Source organism: Alexandromys fortis, unplaced genomic scaffold (genome assembly GCF_014885135.2).
Source record: "Alexandromys fortis isolate MF-2015 unplaced genomic scaffold, M_Fortis_MF-2015_v1.1 scaffold_128, whole genome shotgun sequence".
In the NCBI taxonomy this organism is placed as follows: Eukaryota; Metazoa; Chordata; class Mammalia; order Rodentia; family Cricetidae; genus Alexandromys; species Alexandromys fortis.
Genome location: NW_026068012.1, coordinates 2,360,531 through 2,383,873, shown reverse-complemented (window position 1 = coordinate 2,383,873; position 23,343 = coordinate 2,360,531). Strand labels below are relative to the sequence as shown.

The 23,343-nt window shown below is 42.0% G+C and overlaps 1 protein-coding gene across 4 annotated transcripts in view; it reads left to right on the top strand.

Moving 5' to 3' along the window:
• The window catches only part of Brwd1 (bromodomain and WD repeat domain containing 1), a 79,883-nt gene that overhangs the window by 28,345 nt on the left and 28,195 nt on the right, over positions 1-23,343 (top strand). For 2 of the 4 annotated variants that reach the window (XM_050162062.1, XM_050162061.1), the window contains exons 10-22: positions 959-1,029; positions 1,783-1,883; positions 3,965-4,005; positions 5,468-5,566; positions 8,596-8,746; positions 9,359-9,493; positions 11,213-11,341; positions 11,499-11,724; positions 12,242-12,430; positions 14,574-14,757; positions 16,492-16,585; positions 18,001-18,132; positions 22,044-22,135. In XM_050162062.1, the coding sequence (XP_050018019.1) occupies positions 959-1,029; positions 1,783-1,883; positions 3,965-4,005; positions 5,468-5,566; positions 8,596-8,746; positions 9,359-9,493; positions 11,213-11,341; positions 11,499-11,724; positions 12,242-12,430; positions 14,574-14,757; positions 16,492-16,585; positions 18,001-18,132; positions 22,044-22,135 (1,644 nt within the window). The remainder of the gene's footprint in view (positions 1-958; positions 1,030-1,782; positions 1,884-3,964; positions 4,006-5,467; positions 5,567-8,595; positions 8,747-9,358; positions 9,494-11,212; positions 11,342-11,498; positions 11,725-12,241; positions 12,431-14,573; positions 14,758-16,491; positions 16,586-18,000; positions 18,133-22,043; positions 22,136-23,343) is intronic. The other 2 variants (XM_050162064.1, XM_050162063.1) reach the window with 2 other exon arrangements.

Genomic DNA, 23,343 nt, shown 5'->3' with positions numbered 1-23,343 from the left:
TCTTCCCAGAATTCTTTTAGATGGGCTTGACCAGGAGAATGTGGAGATTGTAATTACTAGTTCTCCGACTAGGTTGATTGTTGGTGGTAGAGCAAGGTTAGCTAGGCTTGCTNTCTGTGTGTATGTCTGCAGGCCAGAAGAGGGCACCAGACCTCATTACAGATGGTTGTGAGCCACCATGTGGTTGCTGGGAATTGAACTCAGGACCTTTGGAAGAACAGGCAATGCTCTTAACCACTGAGCCATCTCTCCAGCCCTTCCCAGAATTCTTAGTATGGTTGCCCTGCCTATACTTCCTGCCTGGCTACTGGCCAATCAACATTTTATTAAACCAATATGAGTGACAATTTTTTTTTACAGTGTACAAAGGCATTATCCCATAACAGTCGCTATGTTGGTATATCTGAATTTATAATATACCCCAGCCCCAACTTAAGTATTTTTTGATAAAAATTAAAGATTAATATTGAGATGTGTTTTGTTGTACATGAACTAAAGACTCGAAAAGCCTTTCATTGAAGTTGTATCAGCATAGAAATATGTTGATATGGTACACTTGGGTTTGTCCCATTTTTATGTTGACCAAATCCAAACTTGTTTAGGCAAGCAGGTAGGTAGTCTACTAGCTATGTAGATACTAGCTGTATCCCCAACCACAAGGAGATGATAGTAATGTTAACTAGGCTATGTTTAAGGCAATATTTTAGGGCCACCGAGATGGCTCGTGGGGTAATAGCTCTTGCTGTGGAAATCTGATGACTTGAGTTACATTCCCAGAGCCCATGGTGTTTACTCCTGACAACTGTCCCTTTGCCTCTGGTGGTGTGCCATGGCATGTGTGCACTCAATGTACACACATCATGCATATTTAGTAGTGATAGATAAAACTCCCCAGTGCTCTGATTAAATATGTTAGCATGTATTCTAAAAGCATATCATCTCTTTATCTCTTTTAAAGTCCACGCCCCCTGAAGTTCACAGAAAAGCCGAGACCTGGTGTTCAGATGCTGTGCTCCTCGTTTAGTGTTGGTAAGATAACACTTGATGCTTTTCCCTCAGTTTAAAGCAGCGTTCATCACGTCAGTCAGAAAAGTATCCCATGAATTCTGTTCTCTATATTAGCTTAATTTGTGTTGATAATTTCTAGAGTTCACTACGTGATTTTTAAGTATTTGGGTTCAGTGGAACAAAGACAAACCTGAGAACATGGGTGTGGGCTTGTCAAAGGAGAGTGACATCAGCGAGGTTCAGCCCACTGCCTCTTTCTTCCCTCTGTTGACTAACACTGTTCAGTCACTAATATGTAAGAGAATTCTCAGAAGGGAGGCTCATGGTATCATGTAAGTAAGTTGTTCTGGGGTCATGTGGCCATGTGTAGGATATTATTCTCTTATAACCTGCTTAGATATGTATTTTTGTTTAAATGTGACAGAATCTTGGAGATATTATTCCCCTCATTCTTTCCTGGACAGCAGACTTATGACAAATTGTGCAGACTAGGCCCACTCCATTTCCCTTAAGCTACGACACTGTCCTAGGGAACTCTGACTGTGGAAGTGTTATTTGCTCAGGAGACAGAGCCTGTTGGTGACTGATGCTCGGGGTGAAAGCTGAGTGAGATAAGGAAGTGTTGCCAGTTGGATTAGGTTTTCTACCAAAGCTGAGAGTTTAAAGAGCCGGAGGACGGGCTTGTAGTGATGCTCCTGATGTGGAAGAGAAGTGTGTTCTGTTGGTGTGTTTGTTAGAAGCTACACATTTAAACTCTTAACATTTTTATTCCAGGTGGTATGTTTTTAGCCACAGGAAGTACTGATCATGTGATTAGAATGTACTTTTTGGGGTTTGAAGCACCTGAAAAAATTGCCGAACTTGAGAGCCATACTGTAAGCATTCATTTTTTAAAATTCTGTAAATGTGTTAATCATTGTTTCACTGCAAAGGCCAATTTTACTAATTTAATTGAGGGTTTTGTTTTTTTCCTCCTCCTGTTTAACAGGTTACTTTTATTTTAAAAACCGTTTTTTACCCATTAGGCTTTTTGAGACAGGATCTGGTCTTCCTTTGTTGTGTCAAACTCTCCAGTTTCTTCCACAGCCTATTTAGTGCAAGGATTATAGGTGTATGCCACTTGGCCCACTTACTTTTCTTTATTTTTAAAAGTAGTGTGTATATACATGTGGATCTGTTAGGATGGGTTGATATGTCCCCTAGAGGGCAAACCAGAGGAGGCCAGAAGGAAGGGCATCAGGTCCCCTGGAGCTGGAGTTGCAATTGGGAGCCCCCTCCACATTGGGTGGGTGCTGGGAACTGTTCTCAGGTCTTCTCAAAGAACAGTATGCGCTCTTAACCAATAAGCTGTCCTTCCAGACCTGCCCTGCTTATTTGTAGAGACATGATGGCTATAATTCTATTCGGTCTGTCTGTCTGTCTGTCTATCTTCTATGAGAATTTGTGTATATTTTGATGCTATTCACCCCATCACACCACCCTCCAACTCTCCATACCCACACAGCCAGTTGGATGTGTGGCCTTACGCTGGTGCATGGTCAGCTTTCTCATAGAGAAAACTCACCTTTTTACCCTGTCAGTCAGTTGTTGTGCACAGCTCCTTTGCTAGGGTGAGGCTCTGTGGGGAGCTCACCAGGTAAAGTGCTTGTTGTGTGAGCCCAGTGTAAAGCTAGAGTCTAACCAGTTGGTGAGCTTGAGGTTCAGTGAAAGACCCTGACTCAGAATATAAACTAGATACACTCTGTCCACCTGACCTTCACATACATGTGCATAAGGACAAATATGGACACACATTTACACAAGCCACACAGACAATTTAAAAAAACACCTTTTAACTTAAAGATTAATTTTTTGCTGGACAGTGGTGGCACACACAGTTAATCTCAGCAGAGTCAGAGGTGGGTGGATATTGGAGTTCAAGGCCAGCCTGGTCTACAGAGCTTGTTCTAGGACAGCTAGGACTGTACAGAGAAACCCTGTCTCAAAAAAAAAAAAAAAAAAAAAAAAAAAAAAAAAAAAAAAAAAAAAAAAAAAAAAAAAGAAAGAAAGAAAAAGAAAAATTAATTTTATAAATTTAAGTGGTTTTTTTTGTTGTTGTTGTTGTTCTTCATTTTGGTTGTTTTTGTTTTTTTCTTTTAGAGATAGTGTTTCTCTGTGTAGCTTTGGTGCCTTTGGTCCTGAACTACCTTCTTGTAGACCAGGATGGCCTTAAACTCAGATCTACCAGTCTCTGCCTCTAGAGTGCTGGGATTAATGGAGTGTGCCACCACTGCCCAGTTGAAGTGTGTGCATTTATAATCACTTGTTACCTAGTGTTCTTTGAGGACAAAGGAGGGTGTCACATGGTTGTGAGACGCTGTGTGCACCCAAGAGAAGTGAGCTTTCTGCTCTGCCCATTGAACCGTCCCTAGTCCCCCGTACGATACAGTCTTACAGAAAGCGGTCCATACTCAGAGCTGATTTAGTGAATGGTTTCCGGTTGTGCTAAGAGAGAACATGTTTTGTACACAAATAAGAAAGTGCTGCACCTTTTGGCTTTGCTGGAGTCTGTTTTGATCTTTTTACTTGCAGTCAGAATCAATTTTCAGAGTTATTTTCAGCACAGCTAGTTTTGTATGCCCGTCTTTTTCTGAGTTGGAAAGGTTTCAATACTCTTAGTCTTAGTGAACCCCTAAAGCCTTTCCATAGGTGTGATACATGTATAGTGACTGGCCACGTCCGTTTCTTGCTATTAAACCATTGAATTTTTTCTTTTTTCTTTCTTTCTCTCTCTCGCTCTTTTGAGAAAGGGACTCTGTGTATCCCCGAGCTCACAGAAATCCACATGCCTCTGTCTCCTGGCTGCTGAGATTAAAGGCATGTGCTACCACACCTGGCCCCCAGTGTATTTTTTAGCATATAAATTTGTTCATTGAGTAATGTAGGTAAGTTTTCATATTTGCTTTTTCCTCTTTAGGACAAGGTTGATAGTATCCAGTTTTGTAACAATGGTGACCGGTAAGTGTGTGCTTGCATTTGTATATGTCTTCAGGCAAAGAAAATACACTCCTTATTGCTCTAGCTGCTAAATAATTTCTACTTCATATTGTTAAGTACAGTTTGGTGAGTCTAATGGCACATCTTGACACTTGGAATGATAGACTCAATGTAATGGATGTACCGCTTATGAGCTGGTTGATGGTGATCAGTTCTGGGAATTGAGCTTGACCCTGTGCATGGTAGACAAATGAGGATCTTCCGTTGAGCCCTAATGTCATCCTGTACTTTCTCAGACCTTGAAAGTACTCAAATTTGAAAACATCACACCCTCCTGCTCTCTGTGCATTGCAGGTGCTTTCAGCATACAGATTGAATAGAGAGAGCATGGTGTGTTAGATTTTAGAGTGTGTCTTGCTGCTTTGGCCAAGGGTTGATTCCTGAAAAAATTAAATCCAAGAATGACATTTTTTTTCTGAGTAGATTAAAAATCTTAAAGCCCTTACGAAAAAGCATTTGATTACCCATATTACAGCTGCCTCCTGGCCTATAGGATATGGCTGGTTCCTTTCCCAAAGAGCAAGTTTTGTGTTTGGTTTTTTGGGGGCAGGGTTTTCTGTGTAAAACCCTAGCTGTCCTGGACCTAGCTCTGTATACCAGGCTGGCCACGAACTCACAAAGATCTGCCTGCCTCTTCCTCCCGAGTTCTGGGATTAAAGGTGTGCACCACCATCACTGGCTTTTTTTTTTCTTTTCATTTTTTTTAAAAGATTTATTATGTATAGTATACAGTGTTTTACTTCCATGTTTGCTTGCACACCAGAAGAATGTATCAGATCCCATTATAGAAGGTTGTGAGTTACCATATGGTTGTTGGGAATTGACCTCTGGACCTATGGAAGAGCAGCCAATGCTCTTAGCCTCTGAGCCATCTCTCCGCCCCCCCCCCCTTTTTTTTTTGCGTGTTGGTTTTTGGTTTTTCAAGACAGGATTTCTCTGTAACAGCCCCTGGCTGTCCTGGAACTCAAGAGATTCTACTGTCTTTGCCCCCCTAGTGCTGGGACTAACATGAGCTACCATGCCCAGCCCCAAAGTGTACTTATACATTTTAAGTTTTTCATGGTTTATATTTCAGAGTTTGTTATGAGTTAGAATTTAAAACTGACATGCTTGAGATGGAGTTTCTGGTGCTGCTTATCTTTCTACATATTTTTTTTTCTTTAACTCGTTCTTGGTACATTTTCCCCTCTTATATTTTATTGTCTCCCTAAAGCTCAGTGTATTTGATACAGCTGAGTTTATAATGTGTTCTGCTTTGTAAGGCAAGGAAACCAATAGTAAATCAGGGTTTCCCGCTGGAGCTTTGCCTTGAGTAATCCGACCTGACCTTGACTAACACGTGAGATACATTGTGTTTCACTTAATGTTAATTGTAACTGTTGGGATAGCCTGTTGAGTGGATGAGTTTTCTGAATGTTTCAAGGTTCTTAAGTGGTAGCAGAGATGGAACAGCGCGCATTTGGAGGTTTGAACAGTTGGAATGGAGAAGCATCCTACTGGATATGGCTACCAGAATCTCAGGGTAAGTCATTGGGATTGTTAATTACACATAGGTGAACTGCTGGTGTGTTTCTTCTGCGTGTGGTTAGTTTTGTTGGGAGAATTTTAACTCCCTCCTACGTAGTATGAATAAAACTCTTCAACCTCGTAACCAAATTAATGCAAGAAAGTTCACATGTATATTTCCGGAAAATAAAGGAGGAAGGACTTATTATGGTTCACATTTTGAGGGTCTTGGGTCTGTCCTGGAACACGGATGTGACAGAGAAGAACAGATGTGCTGTTAGGTCAGGAAGCCGAGAACAGAACAAGGGAACATGTAGGACAATATGTGCCCTATGTCATGCCCCCAGTGACCTACTGCCTCCCATTTGGCCCATCTGCCACCCTTCCCCACCTCCAGTCTCATCATAAGAATCCATCCTGTGGTTAACCATTGCAGGTAGGCTAGAGTCCTCCTGGTGTCCTTCTTGTCTTTTAAAGTATGGCGTGTAGAAGTGTCCTTCACTCCAGTCAGCAGAATTCTTCCTCACTTTGTACTTTTATTGTTACATTGTTTTTTACATTTACATTTAAAACCTACAGTTTAGAGGGAAAAAAAATTATTCAGTGTTGCAAATTTGCATTCTAAAGATAGGATTTTAAGGACCAGCTTTGGTGGTGCCTGCTGTTGGCAGGTCTCTGTGAGTTCAAGGTCAACCTGATCTATAGAGTCAGTCCCAGGACAGTCAGAGCTACACAAAGAAACCCTGTCTCCAAAAACAAGCAAAATAAAATAATTTAAAAGAAACTTTTGTTTGTAGGTGGAGTTGGCATAGGTGGGGGGAGAATGTCTTTGTGCATGCCTGTGGAGGCCAGAGATCTGGAGTTGGAGTTAGAAGTTGTTGTGAACTGCCTGTTAGGAGTGCTTGGAACAGACTTGAGATGATCCCCTCTATAAGAGAAGCAGGAACTCTTAACTGTTGAGCCATCTTGTCACTCCCACCCCACCCCAGCCTTGTTTTTTTTGTTTTTTTGTTTTTTGAGACAGGGTTTCTCTGTGGCTTTGGAGCCTATCCTGGAACTAGCTCTGTAGACCAGGCTGGCCTCGAACTCACAGAGATCCACCTGCCTCTGCCTCCCAAGTGCTGGGATTAAAGGCATGTGCCACTGTCGCCCGACTCACCCCCTTTTTTTTGAGGCAGCGTGTCTAGTAGCCACGCCTGGCCTTGAATTCTTCATCTTCTTATTGCCCCTCCCTGATGCTGGGTTTATAGGACTTCCTCTGCTGCCTGGCTAGATTTCTATTTCTGTTTTTTTTTTTTTTTCTCTTCTATTTCTGTATTCTATATTTCTGTCCTGTCTTCCTTTGTGTTGCTGGATAAAATACCCTGACACAAGCAGCTTAGAAGAAAAAGGATCTATTTGGCTTAGAATTTATGGTCCAATGTGGGAAAGTGATGGCAGGAACTCTAACCAGGTATTCACATCCACTATCAAGAGCAGGGGAGAATGAATGAATGCATGCAGGCATGAATCTCAAACTCAGAATCCTTTCTCAGCTTACAGAGCTCAGGGTCCCCTGCCTGAGAATGGTTCTGCCCACATTGGGCACACGTTCCCTCAATTAAGATGACAGATGATTCCTCTCCCGCATGCTTTCATGCCCCCCCTGATTAGGTAGGCCCTCACTGGGACTCTTCACAGGTGCTTCTGGATTGCCAGGCAATGTAATCCACATAGTACACAAGGTGGTCCTTGCTGCTGCTGCTATTTTTATATATCTTTTGGATGGATATATATATATGCTTTCTTCGAACTAAAACTGGATAACATAATAAAGCAAATACAGTTTATTACAATGAAAGTAATTTGGGTCCATGTGGAAAGTTTTGCATGCTACACTTGTTGGTTATAAAGTGGCTTTGCTGCTGAGTGTGGGGTCGTCTAATGGGAGTGAGTGCTTAAGGCCCTGCACTTGAGGAGGCAGGCAAACCTTTGTGAGTTTGAGGTCAGCCTGGTCTATGTAGCCAAGTTCCGGGGCAGCTTATGGCTGTATAGAGAGAAGACCCTGCCTTACTTTCCACTTTAAACAAAACAAAAACAAGCACGGTGTCTTTTGAAAGGCATATGCAATTCTTTGTCTGGCTAGCTTTATGTTTTGTTGTCAGTCTGTTGTAAAACACTCAAGTCTTAGTTTCTTCCTCAGTGTCCCTGACCACAGCAACCAGTGAGACAGGCTTATCTGCTGCACAGGTCCAGGTTGTATTCTAAGATGCAGAGGCTTGAAACAGGTAGATATGACCTACCCTCATAGTTGAGCGGAGAAGACTCACCTCGCTGTCTACACTCTTCCAGTCTAAGATCCTCTGCCTTGTCTTTCTCTGGATAGAAAGGCAGTGGTGGCACATGCCTTTAATCCAGGCAGAGGCAGGAGGATCTTGAGTTTGAGGCCAGCCTGGCCTACAGAATGAGTTCTAGGACAGTCAGGGCTACTCTAAAAACAAACAAAATCAAACCAAAAAGGCTGGGTGGTAGTGGCACATGCCTTTAATCCCAGCACTCAGGAGCACTCAGGAGTCAGAGCCTGGTTTACAGAACTAGTTGCAGCACAGACTCCAATGCCACAGAGAAACCTCGTCTCAGAAACAAAAACGCGAGCAGGATAGTTGTGGTAAGTAGCGGTGGTGTCCTAACGTCTGCCCTCACTGTATTGTTAGTTATCCTCTGCTCCTCTGGATTTTCTCTGACCTACTTGTTGATAAATAGACACATGAATTAGATTCCTCCCAGCCATCTTTCCCTTTTTTTCTCTCTGTAACCTGGACTGTTCTTTGAACTCAAGTAGTTGAGGATGACCTTGATTTTATGATTCTTCTTTCTCTTCCCACCTACTGGAATCACAGGCTTTTACTGCCATAGGTGGTGTTATAACTTTATGTACTGGGGATCAAGCAGTTCACCAACTGAGCTTCATCTTAGATTTCTTTATTAACGTTTGTATTAGTGATGGACTGTACCTTGTCTGGTGTGCGTTCCAAGTGAGTTTACACAGTGTCTTTGCTTTGTTAGAGACACATCTTCTGAAGAGGAGAGGTTTATGAAACCCAAAGTTACAATGATAGCTTGGAATCAGGATGACAGCATTGTAGTCACAGCTGTGAATGACCATGTCCTCAAAGTGTGGAATTCCTACACTGGACAGCTGCTTCATAACTTACTGGTAGGTAGTTCCAATAGGGTATGATAATTCAGAATTTTTAATTTAATTTTTGTTTACTTTTTAAGTTTATTTATTGATTGATTGGAGACAGTTTCTCTATGTAGCCCTGACTATCCTGGAACTCCCTCTGTAGACCAGGCTGACCTTGAACTCAGATCTGCCTGTCTCTACCTCCCTTGTGCTGGATCAAAGGTGTTTGCCACCATGCCAAACTCAGATTTTTTTTAGTCTTTGAGAGAAGTCTGGGTTAACTTTCAACTTGGTGTATATGTCAGAAAGACCTCGAATCTGTGGTTTTGGGTTTTGAGGTAGGGGATCTCTCTGTAGCCCTGATTGTCTTGGAACTCCCTATATAAAACAGCCTGGCCTCAAACTCACAGGGTCAGTGACCCTGAACCCCCCATTTTTTTAAAGCCCCCTTTTAAATCATAACACTGATGTTATGAATATACAGAATAAATCATTATTTAAATGATTCAAATGACTAGGAATATTTATATGCATGTATAAATCATTGTTGATAGTATATTTTAAAGTTAATAAACATGACTTTATTAATTTCAACATATAAGTTGCAAACTATTCTTAATATTATGACTTTGTTGAATAAAGGGACATGCTGATGAAGTGTTTGTTTTGGAGACACATCCCTTTGATTGCAGAATTATGTTATCTGCAGGACATGATGGCAGCATATTTATATGGGATATTACAAAAGGCATCAAGATGAAACATTATTTTAATATGGTAAGTAAAGCGAGTTTTTTAATTGTGCTTTTATGGGCTATGAGAATTAGTTAGAAGTTGATTGACTTGCAGTGGCAACTTTTATACAAATCAAAGTAGTAGAAGCTTAGTCTGATAGCTTCATACACATATGTTCATGGCATTCTGTAAACTTAAGATATTCGTAAGTTTTGCTTAGATAGCTTTTTATTTCTATGTGTATGCCTGTCAGTGTGTTTGTTTTATGTATGCAGATGTTTGGCATGTGTATAATGTGTGTGCAATGCCCAGTTGGCCAGAAGATGGCTGCAGATTGTCTGAAACTAGAGATAAAGATGGTTGTGAGCCACATTGTGGGTGCTGCTGGGAATTGAGCCCCAGATCCCCTTAGAAGAGGTGCCTGTGCTCTTAACTGCTGAACCCTTTCTCCAACCCTGTCGGTCAGTTTATATCCCGGTATAAAACTAAGTCAGTAGTTAGACTCTAGAACCAAGTGAGGATCCTATTGAAGAACTCACTGACATGCCCATAACCTGAGAAAAAGGCAGTATTTGATCTGGGTCTAGATTGGCTGCCCCAGTGCCTTTCCTGGTGCTTGGCTGCTGCTTGAGTCCAGATCCACTGTAGGTTGCTATGCGCTGTATTAAATGGCTGAGCTGTCTAGCTCTCTCTCTCTGAACTCCTGACTGCCTCTTAAGTGTTAGAATTAAAGGTGTGTGCTACTGTGGTTAGCTCCAGTATGTTGTAGTTTGAATTTAAACAAAGCTATATTAATTCAGACTTTAAGTGGAATATAGTTAATCTCTAAACAAAGAATAATTGACCTTGTGTGATAGGCCTCCTTACCTCCCTGCCCATTTGAGAGGCCTAGGGTTTTTGTTTTTTCAAGATATTAATTGAATATATTGGAGATTGTGATCCATGTTCAAAAACTTTCCATAGCAAAGTTGTTTGCTCAGGGCTGGATAGATGGCTCAGCTATCGAGAGCTTTGTTGGTTCACCAGAGGAATTGGTTAACTTGAGTTTCCTGGATCTGGTGTCTTCTGACCTGACACATTAGGCATGAACTTAGAGCACATACACACATGTAGGTAAACCACCCACACATCCAAAATAAAGTAAATCTAAAACCTTTCATAGTGCTTGTATAGTAGCTGGAGAGACAGCTCACCCAATGCTGTCGCACAAGAACTGAGTTTGGTGTTTTTTAGTACTCGGCCTGTGCTGACACCTGCCTGTTCCTCTTGTTCTGTTGACCAAGGTTCCCGCAGTCGTTTAAGTCCCAAAGAAATCACACAGAGGTCTACATTAGTTATAAACTGATTGGCCCATTAGCTCAGGCTTATATAACTCTTATAACTTACATTAACCCATTATTGTTATCTGTGTTAGCCATGTGGCTTGGTACCTTATTTGGCCGAGCAGTCACATCTTGCTTCCCCTGTGGCTGGGACAGGACTGCAGACTCGGACTTTGTTCTTCCCATAATTCTACTGTTCTCATTGACCCGCTTCTACTTCCTGTCTGGTTGTCCTGTTTATACTTCTGCCTGGCTACTGACCAATCAAAGTCTATTTTAAAACTATTTGACAGAATACAGACAATTGTTCCACACTGTTGTAGATGGTCCTGTGCCCCTCTGGCCTGTGTAGGCCCCCATGAGCATGTAGCATAAATTTAAGCAGACAGTCATAGAGCATGTTAATGTGCCTAATGTTCTTTCTTCCGGGCTTTCCTAGATTGAAGGACAAGGGCATGGAGCCGTGTTTGACTGTAAGTTCTCGCAGGACGGACAGCATTTTGCCTGTACAGACTCTCATGGGCATCTTCTGATATTTGGTTTTGGATGCAGCAAACCATATGAAAAGGTCATTCTTATGTTTCTTACAGCCTATGAATAGTTGGGAGAGGTAGTTTGGAAATAGTTATTTAATTTCCTGTTGTTTATAATTTTACATACCTTTAATACTGTTTGTAACAAATAAATATCTAAAATATGTCATTCCATGATCTTTACTTTCCTAGATTCCTGATCAGATGTTTTTCCATACTGACTACCGACCACTGATACGAGATTCTAATAACTATGTGTTAGATGAGCAGACACAACAGGCACCTCATCTTATGCCCCCACCATTCTTGGTAGATGTAGATGGGAACCCTCATCCAACCAAGTACCAGAGATTAGTACCAGGTCGAGAAAACTCAGCAGATGAGCACTTGGTTCCACAACTAGGCTATGTGGCCACAAGTAAGTGCAAATTCCGTCTTTGTCTATGTGTCTGTCTTGTCTGTCTCTCTGGTTTCTCTATCTCTGGCTGTCTGTAATTTCCTATGTAGAATAGGCTGTCCTGCTTCAGTAGGAGTGCCAAGACTGCAGGCACGGACCTCTATACCTGGTCTCTGGACCACCACCCAGACCTCAAGTGCTGCACAGTGTGTGCAGCCGAGTCAGAGGAGCTCCACAGGGAGCTTGTTTTTCTGTGACTTAGTACTCCAGTCTTTTTGCTTTTAATCCTTTTCTTAATAACCCATCTGTTGTATGTAGGGTATTTTCCTACTAGGTTATTTTTTTGAAAAGAAATTCATTGTAGTACTGTGTTTTTGTTTTCCTTAGTTCAGGGTACCTGGAGTCCAGGGTCTTGTTCATGCTGGGCAGATGCTCCACCACTGAGCTTCATGCCCAGCTCTGTTGATGTGTTTTAGTGAAGATTTTAGTTTCTCTGCTCTCACATAACATGATTACAGAGTAGTGGATGACTTTGTAGGTGATGGAGAGGTGATTGAACAGATCATAAGCCTACAGACCAATGATGTTGGTGAAGCCAGCCCCGAATCCAACATTCTTGATGGGATGATCCGGCAGTTGCAGCAGCAGCAGGACCAGAGACTGGGGCTGGATCAGGATGCAACTGCAAACGGAGTTTCACATGGGGAGGAGACTCCCCGAAGAGGGGGTGAGTGCCAGTGAGATATTTCATTTAACATGGTAGTACTGAAGCAAAGAGAGGTGAAGTCTTTGTTAGGTACATTCATTGCAAAGAAACCAATGAGCAACATATTCTTGCACCTAGTGTTGTGAAAATTGTTAACTCAAAAAATGGAATGATAGTGGACTTGAGATTTTTCAAACTCTGAAAGGCTTTCAGCCTCCTCAGCTATAAGACCAAGTTTGTTTGAAAATGTATCACATGAGAGCAAACTGTATCTTTTAAGGGAAAAGTACGTTCAGCCTTCCCTTGCTTTGACATTCATGTCTTTCCAGAAACTTACTGGAGTGGAGACTTACTCTCTTCTAAATCAGCATTTCAGGATGAGCTGGAAGTAAGTCTCCACTCAGTATTGATGTGTCTATTAGGTTGCCATCTTAACAATCATAGTTGCAAGTCCACATTTTTTTTGCACTTTGCCTTTTGTCCTAATCTAGGAATCACTGCATACTAATGAATTGGTTTTGTTTTTTTTGTTTTTGTTTTTTTCTTTTCCAAGACAGGGTTTCTCTATGTAGTCCTGGCTGTCCTAAAACTCACTCTGTAGACCACATTGGCTTCAAACTCAGAGATCCACCTGTCTCTTCCTTCCAGTATTGGGATTAAAGATGTGTGTTACATCTTTAATATTTAATAGAGGTATTTATATGTAAGGTGTGTTCTTGGGGGCAGTTTAGGTGACTTATGGCAACATAGTGCTTTTAGCTCCTAGTGGGTTGCCCTGTCCCTGGCCTCTAGCTGAAAGTTTGACTGCAGTCTGTGCCATCACCTGTCACGTGCCACTCCCAGTGTCCACGCATTGTCCCTAGAATTTCATATGTGTAGTTTATCCCTATTTATCACTAACGTGTCTGTGTTGAAGGCATACCATGCCACGCTCTTGTGCATGTATGTTTATGCATATGTGTGTGAGTACCCATGGAGGCCACAAGAGGGCCAGAGTTAGTTGTGAGCTGCCTGACACGGGTGCTGGGATCTGAATTTTAGGTTCTCTCGGAGCACATCTCTCTTATTTATATCTATGTGTGTGTATGTGTTGGCCTGGTTGAGTGTTTGCCTTTTGTGTTTAAGTGCTTGTGGGACCCAGAAGAGGGTTACCAGTTCGAGCCACCTGACATGGGTGCTAGGGATTAAACTCGGGGCCTCTTGACCAACACCAAATGCTCTTAACTGCTGGGCCATCTTTAGCCCTTTGTGGGAATTCAATAAAAAATATTGTTGAAATGATACTAACTTGTATGTATGTCTGTGTGGGAGTGTTTGTGCTGTGGTGTGTGTCTCACAGAGGCCAAGATCCCCTGAAGGTGGAGTTGAGGTTGTTGACATTTGCCTGCCTGGTTGCCCAGGTCATAACATTGTTCTTTTTGTGTAGCCATCCCAGCTGGGCAGGGGGCGTACATCCTTAACAAAGGCTTTCCCTAAAGTTCAAACTGAAGTTTATCAATTGATGTTAAGTATTCTTCAGTGTGTCAAAATTTTTCTTCTTGCAAGTTACTTTTAGTATGTTTACTTTCCCTGATTTGGGGTATGTGTCCTACTAAGAAGAATTCCCTCCCTCCCCCTCTGTCTCCCTGTCTTCCTCCCTGTCTCTCTCTGTCTGTTTTGAGGCTGGGTTTCACTCTTGCTCTGTAGACCAGGCTGACCTTGAACTCTGCCTGTTGGGAGCGTTGGGATTACGGGTGTTACACCGCCATCCGTCACCTGGTGGAAGAATGCATTTTTGTTGTATTGTCTTAAGGTTTCTATTGATGTGAAGAGATGCCAAAACCATGACAGCTTTTATAGGAAAGCATTTAATTGGGTGGCCCACATTGTTAGGTTCAGTCCATTATCACGTTGAACATGGCGGTATAAAGGCAAAAATGGTGCTAGAGAAGGAGAGGAGAGGAGAGTCCTATGTTTTGACCTGCAAGCAACACAAGTGAACTGCACATAGCTTGAGTAAAGGAGACCTCGGCGCCCACCCCACAGTGACACACTTCCTCCAACAAAGTCACACCTCCTAAAAGTGCCACTCTCTTGTGGGGCCATTTTCTTTCAGATCACCACATGTTAAGTGAATAATAATTTTGAAATATTTTCTAACTAATTTTCTGATAATTTTTTCTAGGTTTTAGAAGACCGAGTTTAGACATTCAGTCTCCTCCAAACATTGGTCTTCGCCGGAGTGGACAGGTTGAAGGTGTTCGTCAGATGCATCAGAATGCTCCCCGGAGTCAAATTGCCACAGAGCGTGACCTGCAGGCTTGGAAGCGGAGAGTGGTTGTTCCAGAGGCACCACCAGGCCTGTTCAGGTCTGTTGAAGGATGTGCTCTTAGCTGTCGGATGTTCTCATGTCATTATCTGCACACCTTGTAGTAGAGATAGCCATTTAAGTGTATTTCAGTAGTGCATGAGTGTTTTCATTATTTCCCAGCCTTGGTACGTAGTGAATTATGTCATTGCCAGTTTTGTTTCATCTCTGAAGTCACTGTTTCTCCTTCAGCGTCATTTAGCAATAAAGACACATAATGTCTTCTTTGGTAGTTTAGCATGTGTTCCTAAAAGTCAACAGTATTTTCTCTACCACATCATTAAACACACACAGTTCTCCATATAACCAAAGGTTTAGTCAGTTTTGAAGTCACCAGCGGTCTCAAATGTAACGTTTTCTTTTTTTTTTTTGCAAGGCTGGTGTAATGTAATTTATCATGTAATAAAAATCATAACATGTTTTTATTCTGTCAGCACCTATAAATGCTACATTCATCGATTAGGTAATAAAGCTATCAGGGTCTTTTTGTTTAGTTTGTCATGGGTACTCCTTTGTTTTGGCTTTTTGAGATGCGGTTTCTCTGTATAGCTTTGGAGCCTGCCCCGGAACTCGCTCTCTAGACCAGGCTGGCCTTGAACTCACAGAGATCCACCTGCCTCTGCCTCCCCAGTGCTGGGATTAAAGGCACATGCCATCATTGCCTGGCTGTCATGGGTACTCTTAAAAGAGAGGTTTCCTCTTAATAGTCTTGACCATGCAGTTGTAACAGATCTGTAAAAAGCTGGACATGTTCTTGATTCATTTTTTTCTTCTTTCAGTTTTGTTTTAATTTAGATTTTTAAATAATACAAAAGTCCAGGCTAGAGTGGTGGCTCATTGATAAGAGCACTATCTGCTCTTCTAGAGGGACCTGGGTTAGATTCCCAGCATCTCATACTGGCTCACAGCCCTCTGTAACTCTAGTTCCAGAGAATCAGATGTGGTACACACACATAACTGTAGGCAAAACACTCATGCCCTCCACCATTTGATTTTATTTTTTAGTGTTCCTTCAAAGTCAGTTTTTGTTCCTGTACATTGTTACATAGGCAGCATGGTTAAGACACCAGCCTTTCTACACTGAGACATTACAAACATCACGCCAGATATTCCGGTAGTGTTCAAGTAGAATCACGGTACCTTAAGTCTGTTCCACAGAGAAGACACATGTATTTTTAACTGCATGGTAACACGCTCCCCACTTTAACATTACCCTACTCCAGTCATGTCCCCTGCGGTGAGCAGCAGTGCTGTGTTAGTGTGGGGTACAGAGCATGGAGTCGAATCATTTGCATAGGAACATGTTGTTTTCACTTTTATTTACAGAAAGGAAGTGTAAGCCTTGAAAATGACTGGAGACACTTGAGAGCACTGAAATAGGATATCCTGTTGAAGTGGTCCTGATAGAACCGCTTCAAGTTAATGAATGCTTTTGTATTTAGTGAGTAGGTTTCACTGAGATTTTGTTTTTAGTGATATTAAAAGGTAAAAAAAAAAAAAAGTACAGTTCTAGGCAGTTTGAGGTATGTCTCAGGTAGGACCTCACCTCCACAGCCTGAGTGAGCCTTGACTTTGAGGGCCTCCATGTGATGGAAAGAGTCACTATGCCAGCCGAACGTTTCTGAGTTTAATCATTTCATGTATCTTTTAAAGGTTTATGAGTGGTTTTTAAAACTGTAGTGATTGACTATTTATATCAGTCCCAGAGCCTGTAACCACATACTTAATTTTGTAGGCGGTTGGAAGATTTTCGCATTGAGAAAGGCGAAGAGGAGAGAAACCTGTATGTGATAGGGAGGAAAAAGAAGTCTTTCCAGCTCTCACCAAAGGTACTTTGACTCTCCTACCACAAAATTAACATTCAGTGTTCTTTGTGGTGTATAAAGATGTCAGTTGCTCGCCAGGCGGTGGTGGTGCACGCCTTTAATCCCAGCACTCGGGAGGCAGAGGCAGGTGGATCTCTGTGAGTTCGAGACCAGCCTGGTCTACAGAGCTAGTTCCAGGACAGGCTCTAAAACCACAGAGAAACCCTGTCTTGAAAAACCAAAAAAAAAAAAAAAAGTCAGTTGCTCTTTAAAAATATGGTGTTAATAGGTTGAGGTCTGTGGTTGGGGACTTAAAACCATTATAGAACTGTTGATTTTCAGTATACGGTTCTGTAGCACTAAAGCACCCTTTGACAGTGTCCAGTGACCGTCCGTCAGGATCCCTCTCTTCCCTTCCCAGTGTAGCTGCCATGCGAGCTCTTGGAGCTCCAGCAGTCTCAGTCACATACTGTCTTGGTTCGTGCCCTCTAAAGCTTAGTTGCTGGAATTTTTTCTTATTTTCGGTGGTGGTGGTGGTGGTTGGATGGGTCATAGTGTCTCAGTTAACCAAGCTCTGTCTCAGATAAGCTGTATAGCCAAGAATGACTTTAAATTTTTGACAGCTTTTTTAAAAGTTTATTTTATTGCATGTGACTTTGTCAGCTGCAGTTCTAGGAGGGTGGTAAGACACTTGGCATGGGTGTGGAGACTAGAAGATGTTGGGTCACCTGAACCAATGCCTGGCGTGGGTGCTGGGAGTCGAGCTCTAGTCTGTGGCGCATCAGCACATGCTCATAACCACGGAGTCCTCTTGAGCGCTTCCACCTCCTGCACCACGAGGCTTTATGTTACCATGTAAACATTGAAAATAGTTGTTACTGGTTGACTGCTGTTTGTAACTATTAGGTATTGACATTGTGATAATGTTTAAGGTTGATTAGTGATCCATATGTAGATATGGATCTGTATATGAATATGAATCCATATATATCTATATATAAAACCTTTTTTTTTTTTAATATTTATCCTTGCGTAGCCAAACATACTGTGAGCTAATTCTCCTCCCTCTGTCTCTTGAGGGCTGGGATTACACAGGTGTGTGCCAGTACCCCCAGGTATATGGGATGCTGGGGATTGAACCTTACTGAGAGTTGTACTTGCTAAGTGAGTATTTACCAACTTACTCACACCCCAGCCTGTGAAACCCTGTTCATTGTCGCTTTATGTCATTAATGGTAACACGGTAACTTACAAGTTAGTATATGAAAGGTGAGTAACTGGGTTTTTTAAGCTCTCTGAGGAATTAGAAGTAAAAAACAACTCAGAGTAAACAATATTTAGCAAGGTTATTTTTAATCTTTTTTTCTTTCATGCCATTTGTAGTTAACTCCATGCAATGCCCATTTTGTTGATAATGCTCATGTTTCTTTATGTTTTAGTCAGATTCAGTGGTTTTAGTGTCCCAGTCTAGACAACGAACTTGTAGACGTAAATATGCAAATTATGGTAGAAGAAGTGCTGGCCGGTGTGAATTATCTTCTGGAAATGAATCTTCAGGCTCTGTCAGACATGTGAGTAGAAGCACTTTGTAAAGACCATCTTAACGTGCGCTTGTGTTCTGGTGTTAGGTGTTGAGCTGGGCATGGTAGACAGGGTAGGTCTGGACATAGTAAGTGTACTGGGAGGTCAGCTTAGTGTGATCTGACAGGCAGGCCTTGCATAGGGAGTCCTCCTGTCTACCACATGTACCTGACAGCAAGCATGCTTTTTTTTTTTCCTTAAAAGATTTTTATTATGTATACAGAGTTCTTCCTGCATGTATCCTGCAGGCCAGAAGAGGGCACCAGATCTTATTACAGATGGTTGTGAGCCACCATGTGGTTGTTGGTGGGAATTGAACTCAGGACCTCTGGAAGAAGAGCCAGTGCTTTTTACCTCTGAGCCTTCTCTCCAGCCCCAGCAAGCACATTTTATTCCCTGAGTCTTTTTTTCTGGTGGCATGGTTTTAAGATAGGATATCTTTGGCTCTGGCTGTCCTGGAACTAGCTTTGTAGACCACACTGACCTTGACTTGCAGAAACCCATCTGCCTCTGTCTCTGGCTGCTGGAATTGAAGGCATGAGCCATCATTGCCTGGCCTGAATTAATTGTTGACTTTGAATCTAATTCACATTTATATGAAAGTGACACATAGATGGTGATGACATTTCACATGTTTTTGTTTTGACTTTTGGTTGGATGTTAGAGAAAAGAACTGTGTTTTGCTGTGTCTTGGAGGCTGCCTAGAGTTTTTGAACTTAGGCAACTCTCTACCAGGTGTCTGAGATGACAGACATAGCCTTTAAACTGGCTTTCTGTTTGTGTTTCTATCGTAGTTTGAGGTAGGCTCTCAATGTGTTTCCAGGCTAGCCTTACTATTCTTTGCCTTTTATCCTTTCTGCATGCTAACATGACAAGCACTTTCTGTCATGTCTGGCTGAGAGTCTTGTCTTCTCTGGTTTTTCAAGACGGGGTTTCTCTGTATAGCTCTGGCTGTCCCGAAACCCATTCTGTAGACTAGTCTGGCTTCAAACTCATAGAGATCCATCTGTCTCTGCCTCCAGAGTACTAAGATTAAAGGCTACCACCACCTGATTTCCTGGCTGAGATTTTTATAATAGTTTTATCAAAATCACATATCACATGCACACGTGATATAAGAATATATAAACATTGTTATCATTAAAGTACCATGTATTCATTTTCTCCAGCCTGCACTACGTTACCTGTTTCCTGTTTCTGCATTTGGGTATTCTGGAATCAAACAGTGACTTTGGTGCTGATTTTTCTGCCTTTTAGCATGTAACATAAAACTTGCATGTATAAAACATTGGAAATATAGTAATGTATGGCTGTACACCTTATTTTGTTTCTCCGTTTCTCAGCTGATGGATATTTGGTTTGTCTATGCTTTCCAGCTATTTGTATGTTCATCACTGGCATTCATCTGCAAATCTCTAGGACAACTAATGCCTAAACCCCTTGATGTTCTGTCCTTGATTGTGAGCTCAAACTCTACATCTGTACACCCTATGCTATCAACTTATGCTCCCTCACGGCCAGAGGGTGGCCTGTTCTGGTTTCCATTTTCATCTGTCCAATCTCTAGAAAGTTAAAGGTACTTTTCTTCACTTTCAAAGTATTTCTCAGTCTTTGGAGTCTGATTTGTAGCTTGTTTTTAAATTGACTTTTCTGCTGTCTGTGCTATTCATATAGGCTAGGAATGTCCTTTACCAGATGAGAATCATTACTTGAGAATCATTCTTGGCGTTCTGTGGTTTTGTTTTTCCAGTGGGTGTGTATCTTGGCCTTTGAAATAAGGTTGTCAGATTTGTTAAGTATTTTTATGCATTGAATCATTTTGCCAGCTCTGTGAAATTTTTCTGTTGGTTTGATTTTTAAAGCCAGCATCTGCTGTGTTCCAGGCTTGTCTCATGCTGGCATTTGACATCCTTGGCTCAGGATGCCATTTCAGGCCTGCCCCTTTGCTACTAACTCATCTGGCTTTAGTGATGTTGAGGATATCATCCAGGGGTTCCTGCTCTAGGCCAGCATTCTTCAACTGAGTTAGATCCCCCGCCTGTGAAAACAGCAGTAACCAGAGCAAAGCTGCCCAGACTGACTTCAGCTGTGTGTATTCCTCTCTGCTTCAGCCTCTTGAGTACCTGGAACTTTCGAGCCTGTGCCCCATCTGGTTATCACACATACGGTTCTCTTCACATTGAAGCCTTTCTTAGGACATCAGTTGGAACCATAGGTTGTATTGTCTTTCATTTCAGTTGTCTTCTTGCTGTTTGTAGCACACATTGACACATTCTGTCCGTCTTCTTTTGGCTCGATAGCTCATTTATTTTTTGCGATAGTTTATTATTCCCCTTATTTGAAGGTAACACTTTGGTGAATGAGTTTTGAGAATTATGGTGCAGACCGTAAGCATCTTTGTGCAAGTTGTTGGGAATTTTATAGACCGCTGCCTCAGGTGCTTCTCTGAAATCCAGGGAAAGTGACTACACTTGTTTGCTCTCTCACTAGCAACAAAGGTGCATCCTGTTGGCTCACGTCCTTTTCGGGATGTTCTGTCATTGTCTTATATTCAGTAAGATTCTAGTCAAAATCCCATCAAGTTACTTTTGTAGATATTGGCAAACCGCCCTTTTTTTTTTTTTAAATTAATTATATGGAAAGAAGGAAAATCCAGGAAGCTCACATAAAATTGCAGAAGAACATAATTAAAGACTGATCACAGCTGTCATTGTGACTTGTTATAGTGTAGTTTTCAAGACAGTGGTGCCGGGGAAGAAGAGACAGTCCGGGAACCATGGTCCCAAACAAATGAGTTGTCACCTGGTTGCCAGCACAGACAGCTCAGTGTTCGGGTGAATGCTGTGTAATAGCTGGACGTATGCATTTCCCCAAAATCACCCTGCAGTTAGTTACCTCAGTCTGTCTGCTGGTGGGTGCTGGTATTGCTGATCCTGACTGGGGAGAAGAAACAGCTCTAATCAGTCACAAGCTCTGAATGCCAATATAAAAAAAAGAGTTTAAAATTTGTAGATACTGAAGATATAACAGAGGTGTCTTCAGAGACAGGAATGTTATTTTACAAGCAGTCTGCACATTAGTAACTGCGACTGAATTGAAATTTCAGAATTGCTGCAGAAAGGGTAACTGTTATGAGATGAAAAGATGAAACCACACAGTGGCAAAACTATTTGAGAAAAAACTCTTGTATTCAGTGTACATGAAGAGCTGTTGAAGCGGAGCAGTAGGGAAAACAGTCGGTTTTCAAGTGGGAAAGCATCTAATAGTGGCTTTGTTAGTAGGGAGACATAATGGGAAAGCTACTGGTCATCTCGTCTCGAGGGTTAAAATCAGACAGCACCCAGATTACCTCAGTCCAAATCACAGAGCCCAGATCATGGTCCATTATTTCCCTGACCATGGTGACTGTCACAAATCCTCTTTGGAAAATACCTTGATAAAAATAAGGATTTAGAAGCTAGGCCTGGGGATGGAGAGATGGCTCAGTGGTTAAGAGCACTTGACTGCTCTTCGAGAGGACCTGGATTCAATTCCTAGCACCCACACAGCAGCTCACAACTGTCTGAAGTTCTGGTTTCAGGGGACCTGACATCCATGGCAAAACACTAGTGCACATAAAATAAAAAGAAATAGAAGCCCTGCCTGGCGATGTGTACCCGTGACTCCAGCAATGTCAGGAGTCTAAAACCATTCTCTGCTACTCCGTGAGTTGGAGGCCAGTTTGAACTACCAGACCTCCTCTCACAAAGCCCTTCAGTGGTTTAGTAAAAGTGGCGTGCCTTCTGTGTTTTATTATCTAGTTAATTTCTACCAATTTAGTTTGTTAGTCTCATGCTAGTCTTGTGGGATGTCAGCAGTTTCATGACACACAAATTTGTCTTTTCCCTTCTTCCCAACCTAGGAGACGTCCTGTGATCAGAGTGAAGGCTCTGGGTCCTCAGAGGACGAGTGGAGAAGTGAACGAGGGAGTGAGAGCGACAGTGACAGCTCAAGGTACCGCCCTCCTTTTCGTCTCGGGTCCAAACTCTGTTGATTCTGGTTAACGCTAGACTAGCTCTGGAGTGCATACTGAAGATGTTAACTTAACCACAGGCCACATTTAAAATGAGTGTTCAATCCAAGTGTGTGTGCAACCTTATGTATTTATTACTAAATGTTTTAGAATGTCTTTAATTAGGACACAGGTTTCAGTATGATTTTAAGCCTCCATTTTTCTCATATTACTTTACACAGACTTTTTAGTCATGCCCAGATGCTTTCCCATAACCATAGTACACAGGTCATCTAGCGTTCTGTGCCTTTTTGTATGGTGCATTTTTCCTTTAAAACGTTCTGTGAATTGTGCAGCATCCATAACATAAAATATTATCTATAGCCAGGCGGTGGTGGACCACACCTTTAATCCCAGTACTCAGGAGACAGAGACAGGCAGATCTCTGAGTTTCAGGCCAACCTGGTCTACAAAGCAAATTCTAGGACAGCAAGAATTATTACACAGAGACAACCCTGTCTCGGAAACAAAACTGATTCCGTTGTGAAGCACTTGAGGTGTAGCAGAGTCCTCATCTCTTGCTGTGTGGTGAAGCTGTGTGGGCTGAGAGCTTCTCTTACAGGCCTACTTTTCTGCTCTGACTTGTTTACACTCCCAGGGTGCAGCTCTTGCTAACCCTTTGCTGCATTCGTAGCATGTCAGAGGGTTAGCCCTTTGGAAGAATCTATCACTTTCTTTTTGGGATTGAGTTGCTTCCCTTGGTGTCTCCATTGGTGGCTTGTTATGCAACGTGGAATTTAGGAACCAGTATCTACCAGTGTCTTGGAGGCGCTGGGGCTCTAGGTTCTCTGTAATACATTTTAGCACTGCTTTGCTTTCTGAGAGGGAAGTTATCACTTGGCTGTAGTCCTGACTTTTCATCAGTTCTCATTCAGAGGGTACTTGCCAAATAAAAAGGCTGGAGATGTTGCTCTGATGGTAGAGTAATTGCCAGGCACAAAAAAAATTAGAAGCTCCCTTAAGAGTTAGCTTAGGTTGCTGTTAAACAAAAACATTCTAATGCTAGGCAGTGGTGACGCAGTTTTAATCCCAGCACTCCAAGGCAGAGGCAGGCGGATCTCTCTGAGTTTGAGGTCAGCCTGAGTTTCAAGATAGCCAGAGATAAAGAGAAACCTTGTCTCAAAAAACAAAAATAAAAACCATTCCAAGT